At 40.9% G+C, this 9762-nt stretch overlaps 1 protein-coding gene across 2 annotated transcripts; it reads right to left on the bottom strand.

Annotated features, from left to right (window-relative positions):
• Nucleotides 1–1412: 1412 nt before the first annotated feature.
• Nucleotides 1413–9732, bottom strand: TRMT2A (tRNA methyltransferase 2 homolog A). 2 transcript variants are annotated; one of them, XM_052797567.1, is made up of 11 exons: nucleotides 8562–9731; nucleotides 7719–7827; nucleotides 7061–7242; nucleotides 6092–6206; nucleotides 5716–5831; nucleotides 4952–5063; nucleotides 3799–3921; nucleotides 3079–3154; nucleotides 2446–2562; nucleotides 2127–2223; nucleotides 1413–1795 (listed from the first exon to the last, which is right to left on the bottom strand). In XM_052797567.1, the coding sequence occupies exons 1-11, from the start codon at nucleotides 9170–9172 to the stop codon at nucleotides 1507–1509; spliced, it is 1947 nt and encodes a 648-aa protein (XP_052653527.1). In that variant the 5' UTR covers nucleotides 9173–9731; the 3' UTR covers nucleotides 1413–1506. The 2 variants fall into 2 exon arrangements, with proteins under 2 accessions (XP_052653527.1, XP_052653528.1); XM_052797568.1 differs by lacking the exon at nucleotides 2446–2562 and having other exon boundaries at nucleotides 8562–9732.
• Nucleotides 9733–9762: the final 30 nt, after the last annotated feature.

Below are 9762 nucleotides of genomic sequence, written 5' to 3'. Positions count from 1 at the left end.
TATCGGCAAGTCTGTGTGCTGTAATAGCAGGGGGTTTTCTTCAGTCCGTATTAAATGTGGACTAGAAGCATGTTCAGTAACTTGAGATTTAAAATGGTTAATCCTTCTAACAATCAACCAGTATTACTGTCTGTTCTGTAGTGTGGATCACAATCCATTAAATTAATGCTAGGTGCTGAGCATCTACGGCAGTACAGATCCTGAGTGGAGCGCAACTTGTGCAAGGGTAGGAGGCTCAACCAGGTTTGTCTTCCCACCCACTAGGTATGTTGGAAGTGCAGCTTAAGGTGCTGGGCCTCAGTTAACGTAGTGTTCACTGTCATGGCCCGGGTGTCTGCAACACATGCTTACTATGGTAAGGTTTTGCATTAAACGCAGCTGCCTCTTTCTCTTGCTCCCCAGGGCTCTGAGTAAAACACTTGGGAGGATACCTGAGATAACATCCTTTTGTAGTAACCACCAAATTAGACATGGCTCTTCCCTGGAAGTATTTTCCATGAGGCTGAGGTTAGCCTTTTTAAAGCTACTGCAGGGTCCAGTGAGGCTGTGGAACTCCCTAGAGCTCATTGTGACATAGGAGGTACTTGACTGAAGGTATCCACTAAGCAGGCTTACTAAGAGTCTGACAGGAAAACGAGCCTCTTTATCAAAAGTGAAAAATTTCTTACTTCTTCCTGCCACAAAGGATGGCCCTGACTGGTGTCTGTACAGTTAATTCCTGGCTGTAAGTTTGCACTGGTGAGGGCATGCTTACAGTGAAGTCATCTCAGCTTTACTTGTACATTGTAGGAAATGATCTAAGCGAGCCTTTATTGTATTGTCAGTGACAGTACGCTCTCAGAATAAAACTGATTTCAACTGTGGAAAGTGTAGCATTTTTATTAGAATATGAGTTTATTGCTTTCCAGTGAAGATTTAGCAAGTGAATGATTTATGGAAGGTTTAAGATTGCCAGATCTTTCCTAGCTTATTCAAAAGACACGGCACTGTTTTGACAGGCTAGCAGAGCTGAAAAAAGTTAGTACTGACAGTTACAGGTCCCTGTAACAAGATTACCTGCTTTGGGAATTAGATGCTGCGTTCAGTCAGTCTGCAGGGTCCTCCTTACCGCTTAGTTGTTGATAAATAGTAGCTATTCACTAGCGCTTAAAGTGTGGGGTATTACACTTGCACTGGAAGGGGTGGTGCTGCATTAAAAATGAGCCCAGGTTTTAAATAGTTGTATCTGAAGATAGCTGTGGGATACTTTATTTAAAGCTGTTTCAACTGTTTAAAGGGTGAGACCACCATATACATTACTTCACTCACCTGAATTTCCCCCGAGGGCAGGAGGAGAAGAGCAGGACTAATAGTACATAATGAAATTTAACTCAAGTTAGTATGATGAAATAACTTAGAAGCCTTGCAACTACTCTGTTGTACAGAGATTTATTACCTGGATGTTACAGAAACGTTACTGAAGCAGCTAACAAGCAAAAGTAGTCTCTGGAAAGTGTCTCTGAAGAGTTACGTTGATTCCCTCTCTTCAAGTGCAGTATCTAGATGTATAGAAGTTGCCTGGCTCGCATCAATGCTGGATGGGTTGGTGCCATCCACGCACTCCGAGTCGTATCCTGCTGTTGTGACTGGAGTAGCATCAGGTGGTGCTTCAGCAGAGCTCCCGTTTGCATATTCAACCCTTTCAAAGAATATCAGTAACTCACAATGCCTGGTCTGAGGGAAGAGATCCACAGCCATTGCTTTAACGGGACGGAAAGAGGCTCCTTTGACTCTGTTGGAAGGGGCCCGGCAAAGGCTTGATGGGAAAGGGAGAGAAAGGGGAGGAAGAACTCTATTAACGTTTTAGTACACTGTGCATCGCTGCTACTCTTCTAAGAGAGGATTTCTTCCCTAAGCCTCAATTCCATGATAGGGTTATGCACCACCCCTCATATTTCCATTACTGCTCGCATATTGGGCAATACAGTTCCAAGCTTGCTGTGCAGCAGCTGTCAACCGTTTCTCCTGAAAGGTAAGCCTCAATGAATACGGCTTAAAAATAAAATTCCAACGACGGCCCTCCCTCCCCAAGAAGCATGTATTTTTCTTCTTGCCACATATACTTAGTCAATGCAAGAAATACTCACTCCACAAAGTTATTCATTGCGGCTCTGGGATTGCAGGATACATAGATAAGCTTCTTCAGATGTTCAGCTCTTCTAATGGCAAGAATTACTTTGGAATCTAGAGGATCAAAAACCAAGGCAGCTGTTTACCAGTTCTGCGTGCATCAACAGACTCACACAAAAACTCCAGGTTACACTCCAGCATGAACAAAACTGTTGCAATACCTAGTTGCTTCAAGCTATACCTGAAGCCTCCCGTTTAATTTATTCCATTGGTGTTTTCTTGGGTTCACCACCAAACACCAGTTAAAAGAATAGACTTAAGAAAAGGTAAACTTACGCAGCCCTGCTCGTGGCGGATCTACAATAGTAATCAGGTTCTGAGGAGCTAATACGTTAATTAGGGAAGGAACAATATCTTCAGCCTTCCCACAATGAAATTCAATATTATTCAATTCTATAAAAAAATGAAAAGATGTTATCAGAGTACTTATCTAGTCAAAGCATCTTTTGATACACTCAAATTGGATATTAAGTTTGGATGCCTTAGAAACTACGAATTGTTCAGTCTACCCTGAAATCAGTATAATTTAAACAATCACTGGTACTTCACATCATTTAAACAACAGTAACTTGAGAATCTTCCATTATCTGGACTAAAGCAAAACCCCCCCCAAAATAGCTACTGTTAATGTTTTATTTATGAGGGTAACTGACTTCATCTCACTTTTACACTGAAATGTTTTATTTTTGGAGGAAAAAAGCGCTAGCTTTTTTTCCTTAGTCAACAGGAAAACTGATCTCACAGACTAACATGGTATTTGTTTTCAAGAGAGATTAAATGTTTAAAGTGGACAAGATTACGATCAACAACATGTAATTCCAAGCTGCTTAGATAACGTAAAGAGAAACTAATTCTATAACTACTGTACTTCTTAACAAGCAAAGATCTTAGCATTTTGGCTTAACTAACCGTTAATCTGGGCATTCACTTTGGCATCTTGCACAGCTTCTTGGCAGAGTTCAATTCCAATCACTTTCTTTACTTTCTGTAGAAACAAGGGAAAAAGATCTGTCTGTGGTATGTAAATGTAAGTTTAACCACTATTCATAGTATCAGCAATTAACTACTATACATGAATGTTGACTAGTACCTGGTCAGAGAATTATTGCCTTGCAGCCAGAAAAAAGGCTGAGAAGGGACCTGTGCAAATAAATACGGATTTCTTAGACTCAAATTGTGGGATGAACACCATTTATCCCAACCTGTATGTGACAGACTCTAGTTATGCTGGCGTCCTTCTTTTTTTGGGGCCACACTTCCTTATGTGGTCTAGCAAGCTCCACTCTAAAAATGATGTAAGAAATGCTGGTTATTCACAGCCAAAGCTTTCTGAGAAAGCCCAAACTAGTTAAGTGGATAGATCCTAGTAAATTTTGGCTAGCCTACAGAACTACTGCCTCTTTCGACTGAATTAGTTTCAAAATAATTCAGGCTGCTCAACACATAGGTGAGATTTCATAATGATGTGGTAAAACAGCTTCAGGCAGTTTAATTAGAAATTAATTGAAAAAATTAAGACATAACGTGTTGCATTTCAAGGACATCAAGTATTTTCTTTCACTGTAAGCACAACTATCTACATCTGTTAACAAAGTAGCTTATATCCAGGAAGAGAAATCACTCACTCACCTTTGCCAAAGAAATCCCAATAGTTCCTGTACCACAGCAAATGTCAAGTACAGTGCTCTCTTGGCTCAGTTGCGCCCACTCCCTAATGGCGGTATACAAAACCTCTGCAGCTTGTGTGTTTACCTGTGAAATTATGTTTCAAATAGGTCTACTTCTTCATAAATAGTAAATGTGTTTTAATGAGTCTTAGGAAAGCGTGTTTTCTTTTTCTTGCTTCTAAGAAACAAATCACATATAACTGAGCTAGACCAGGACATACTAACAGATCACCATTCCATTGTTGAAGTCTCACTCAATTTCTCTCTAAAAAGTAGTGTTTTGTTGTCTATGTTCTAGTAAAAACATGACTTGTTCTATAGTACCTAAAAAGCAAGTCTGGAAACTAGAGGAGACAGCAAACAAAATAATTAAGCGAAATGCTAAGCAGTAAAGTGAAGTCCAGACTATAAAAATACTTCGTCCCCTTGAATAGGAAGTAGTAAAGATTCAAAACCAGGAGAATATAACCATGACAATACATTCAGCAAGCTCTATTTGTTTGTAATACTGCTTTAAAGTAAATGCTGTAATTACACGTTATGGTTAAGGAAGTAGTGTATAATAAGCTTTCTAAACCAGTGCCTCTAGAGCAAGCATATTTGTCTTAAAGAGCAAGCAAAGCACGCTATGTGGGGAAAAAAAAGTAGCCTATAATCTATGGCAAATAACAGAAAATACAGTTTAGCTTCAACATATTTACAATACCAAAGGATAACATCCTTCCTTCCTATTTTGATACGTTCCATTTCAACAATATAGGCTACCTGCTAAGGCTTTAAAGTGTTGGAAGGGCAGAAATAAATTTTGGAAAAACAAACAAAAATTAGTATTACAAAGATTCCTGAACTACATACTGCATGTTCTGTATGCACAAAGGCTACCATTTAACAGGAAGCCAATGATACTGAACTAGTAAAAAGAAAAAAACAGTTGTCTTCAACATGTCTCCATCAACTGTTTTTGCAGCCAAACATAATACTCAAAGGTATTTAATCGCACCAAATAAATGAAAGATTAAATCTCTAGGTATATAATATCTTGTTACAGAGCATTAGCCAGGCTTAAGGGCACTAATGCAAATCCAGTGAAATTAGCAACTTCATATCATCCTTACTTGAAAAAATGCATGAGGAGAGATTCTAAATTTTAGGCCAAGAAGTTCTTCATAGATGTACTTATCACCAGCCACATGCTCCAAAGGCAAGTCTTCTAGGTTGGGAGATTTCCTGGGCAGGGTGGGAAAGGGGGGGGCAAGGCACAGGGAGACAAAATAAATTAAAAAAAAAAAGAAAGACGACAAACATGGTTGTTACAATTTTTACCAAAGCTTTAGTCATCTTAAAAACTATAGTACTACATACTAAGCAGTAATTTATAGTGGGCCAACATTTATCATATCCTTTTAGAGACTCTGGGCCATTTTTTTCTTACGGTGTGCAATTGTTCCGTTGATGTCAACAGTAGGACCTACGTTGTCTCTAGATAAAGATAGCATGAGCCTTGTGCTCTGTGGAAAAGGATGGGGAGGTTAAAAAATCACATAAAATAGGGAAGAAAGGAGGCAGAAGTTACTTTTTGATAATAATAAATATCCATCTACTGCAGTAAACACTTCTACAGCTTGACAGCCAGCAACTAGTAGTGGCTTTACCCACTGAAACTCCACTTGCCTTTATCCTGTGAACACTACACGAGAACGCAAAACTTCAGGAGTCTCTTGTGGAAAAGGTAAGTAACTGTTCAACAAATTAGTAACACTGCTGCTACTTTTATGATATAGACAAAATAATGGTGCGGGAGTACTACCTACTTTTCTGTTGCAAACACCAAAAATCCAGCCACCACCGAAATCCCCCAAAGCAAAGTCAACTCCCTCACCTCTGTCCTTCCTCCACAAAGTACAGAGAAGTAACGCCACTGCTCTTTCCCATCCCTTCTGTGAAGTATTTTGCCAGAGAGATTTTCAGGTCAGCTAGCTCTTCTTTACTTAATTTCTAAAAGTTTCATTTCAAAGAAGGGAGAATAATCATCTTAGTGACTTAATGATATGATTTAGTGTATGCCTTCTATACACATATTAATTACTTGTTCATTTCCATTTATCAGATTAGTCTAAATAGAAGACTAGGAATGCAAGGTAAACTACACCAAGTAATTATTCTATTTCTCTTTTGCATGCAGGATTCATAAAATCAAATTTATGTAATTGTAAAGCTGTGTGTCTGGGCTGCACGTTACACATCAACTTAAATACCTGAGGATTAAAATACACAATTGCCATGATGTGGCCATTCCTGGTGGTACGGACTGTGAGCTGTTTCCAGTGACCTTCATAGGTTTCTGGGCTGTAAACTGAGTAAGGAGTTGACCTGCAATTTTCAGAAGCTCAGTTACTTAACAGAGAACTATTTTTTTGCATAACATTCAACAGTTTCTTGAAACAAAAGCAGCTCACCACGCAAAGCAATGAAAAATGTTAAGTACAGGCTACATTGATTTGACAAGGAAAGAACAACTTCCACATCTTAATTAAGAAGAAAGGAAAAAAAGAGACTGATGAATAGATAATATCTCCTAATGCAAAATAGTCCATCCCCCTGTCACACAATCCTCTTACTCATTTTAACCCACCCAAAATTACAGATAGGCTATAGGCAGCTTCTCACCACATTCAGAGAATGACACAACTTTTTATAATGCCTTCATCGGCTTCTGTCCTTCATACCAAGTTCAAACTTTCCACCTTCATGATTCTTCTGAACCACTCCTTTTTCTAAAAAGTGTTGTTGCTTAAATTTACAACTTTTGTTTCATTCCTTGTTGTAGGATGATTCTTCTCTTCATCCAAGGAAGCAATTGACCTTTGTTATTCAAATTCCTCTTTAAAAAAACTTTTTCTGAGTACTTCTTTAGGGTCAGTGGAAGAAGCTCTCAAATAACAGACACTTTTTATTGTAGACTTAAAAAATCTCATTGCTTGCAATAAAGCTGTGTTCGGCTGGAATCTGTCCCTCCATCTCAGAACAGCTGAGCAAGAGCAAGGGAAAAATACCCAGTGATGTAGGCACAAGATGTAAACCTCAAAGAATTGCTAAAAATTGAGACTGGTATATATTAGGTCTTAAAGCTCAGAACAAACACTAAGCTTTTCATAATATTTAATTTTATAAATATGTTTAAGACATCAAAACCTTTACGGATAACTCATTTTACTTATGCTCACCTTATGTAGTCTTGGAAAGCTTTTACTACTTTTTTGGCAATAGCAGGAATGTGAATAGTATCAAATGGCTCCACTACAGCACATGTACCACCCTTATATTTGCCAAGACGACAACCCACAGTTTTGTCTTCTTGATTTACACCAATCCCAATCAAGAACTCACATTTGTTGCGATATTCAGTCTAGATTTAAAATAAAGTTATGTAAGATATTTACATAGCACTTATTTGTACATGTCAAGTTTCTCCTGAAACAACCCTCATGTAGTTAAATGTATTTGCAAATGGACACAGGACATTTAGTTCATATGGAAGATATTAATGGATTTTGATGTATGAGAACTTACAGCAATAATAAAAAAAGTTTTAGTAAGTCTTGTTATTTAAAGAGCAATATATTGCCTCTGTTGAAGAATGTTTGTATTAGCCTACAACACAAGCTCGTAGGGACAGCATATTCATTTTAAAGTTAGAATATCCAGTTAATTGTAACTATTCTTCTGCTTCCGGTAAATATTTCCACACAGTATTTACATGAAAGGCAACAATGTCTAAAATTCATCATTCATTACAAGTCAAATACTCAGTTTGTCCACTGTCTCTTAAAACTAAGTGTAACTCATTGACCCCATTCCATACTTTACCTAGGATTACATTACCTGTAATGGTGATGCTTTCACTCCCTCTACTGGGCAACACAATTTATTATACTTCTGCTTCTGCAGGAACAACCAAGGTAATAGAGCTCTGTTGTTATTTCCGATTTCCCTGCCCAAAGCAGAAACAAAAATTGTAAAGTACACATTTAGAAAAACTGAGGTTATTAACAGTTGCACTAGACTTTTTTTTTCTTTTTTTCTTTGTATAGGGCATAAAAACGTATCAGATTATCAGATGAAGAATATTTTTTCCAGAATTTTTTAACAGGCAAACCCCCTCTAACTTTATAAGAACTGTGACCTGAAAAATAAGAGTTAAATGTAGTTATAAAGGTATGTACTAGATTTATCAATGTACCCATGCGTGAAAAGAATACCAATTTTACCCACATAAGTGAGTAAGGCAAGAAATAGAAGTTGTACTTTGATCTAGAAAGACCAGCCATAAAAATCTGAGGGGATTTTTAAAGAGAAAATCCTAATAGTAATTTATCATCTCTATAGATTGATTACCTCTTACACCATTTGACAGTGCCAATTTTTTTTAAGGGCACAAACATCCTTCTGCTTATGCCTATGGACAAGAGATGTTAAAACAATGCCCCTTCATTTAGCAATCTTTCGAGGCTGACGAAGAACAGCTATAGCAAGTTCTGTCAGCTGGAGCAGTTTTTAAGTCCTAGCATCGCAGATTATCTTTTATTTACTTTGTCAGAGGACTTGGGTTTTGACCTACCTCTAACCTACTTTATTTTAGAGATGGGAATTTGTGCCAATTTAGCTACATCCCAACATAAGGTCAAGTCTTGTAAACATTACAGTAGCATTACAAACAGGAATTACTTTGTCAGCTTCTGCAGCACTTGTTCACACTCCTGCTTCTTTTTGGCCAGCTGCTCTTCGTAGGGCATCTTCCACAGCGGGGTCACGACATCTGCTATTTGCTTGCTCAGAGGCTCCTCTCCGCTGGCCTTGGAGGGAGCCAGCCGCTTCACCTCTCCATGCTCCGTCTCCTCTTCCTTCTTCCTTTTCTTTGCAATCGGGTCAGCTTTTGGCTTGGCAAGCCTAACGCTCAGGTGCCGGCTCTTCCACAAAACCCCATGGAGGACTTTCATGGCCTTGTCCCTCTCCTCCTCGCTCTTAAACGTCACGAACGCGAACGTCTGCTTCCCAAAGAGTTTTATCTTGTGCGGACTGAGCCCGTATTTGGCAAGAAACTTTTTCACATCATTAAACCCGATGTACTTGGGAAGGTTTTGTATTTCAACTTTATAGATCTCGGAGGTAAACAAGTCTCCCTTAATGTATCTGTACACGTCGGGGCAGGCTGCGGGGCTCTCCGCGGGGTCGCCCCCGCCTCCACCGGCCTTGCTCTCCACTTCAGCCCCATCTTTAGCCTCCGGCACAGGAACCGCGACGCGGTCGGGGTCGCACCGGTCGCTTTCCTCCGCCATGCTCCCGCCAGCCCCGCGGGTAACGGCGGCAGGCCGCGGCGCCGGCCTCCCCTCAGCCCGGACACCAGGTCAACCCCGGCCCCGCATGCGTCGTCGTCCCCCCCCCCCTTCTCCTCCCGCCCGCCCGGCCCCGCGTGCTCCGCGCACACCTCGCGCTTCCTCGTGCCGGGCTCCTGGGGGCGGGGCTGTGGCGTCACCGACAGACCGCTGCAAACGGAACGGGAGGGGGGGCGGGAGAGAAAGAGAAACGATTTTTTTTTTTTAAACGTCTGCCCCTCGCCGCTGCCGTTCCTCGCGTGCGGGGTCAGCCGCATCGCTTAAAAATAATAATAAAGGCGACTACAATATTGCCCCTCTCCGTCACGCACGTGGGCGCCATCTTGGGTCGGGGCGCGGGGCGGCCGCCGCCATACCGCGAGGGCTGATGGGAAGCGCCTCGGGAACGGGACGACGAGGAAAAAAAAAAAAGCTTCGCCGGCGGCAGGACGGGCCCAGGACGGGGACGGAGATCGGCGCCGCAGAGCCGAGGCCGGTGCCGGAGGGTGCTCTCTCCTGCTCCGGGTCCGTCCGGATCCGTTCCCCCCCGCCGC

Source organism: Harpia harpyja, chromosome 9, assembly GCF_026419915.1.
Source record: "Harpia harpyja isolate bHarHar1 chromosome 9, bHarHar1 primary haplotype, whole genome shotgun sequence".
In the NCBI taxonomy this organism is placed as follows: domain Eukaryota; kingdom Metazoa; phylum Chordata; class Aves; order Accipitriformes; family Accipitridae; genus Harpia; species Harpia harpyja.
This window is presented reverse-complemented; position numbering and strand designations above follow the sequence as displayed.

Bases quoted from the DNA above. Each gene is read 5' to 3' on its own strand.
- TRMT2A (XM_052797567.1), bottom strand. From the start codon at position 9,172: ATGGCGGAGGAAAGCGACCGGTGCGACCCCGACCGCGTCGCGGTTCCT. The intron at 7,243-7,718 runs GTAATGTAATCC...TTTTAAATCTAG, and splicing joins TGAAAGCATCACCATTACAG to ACTGAATATCGCAACAAATG. The intron at 2,224-2,445 runs GTAAGTTTACCT...TTGATCCTCTAG, and splicing joins TCCGCCACGAGCAGGGCTGC to ATTCCAAAGTAATTCTTGCC.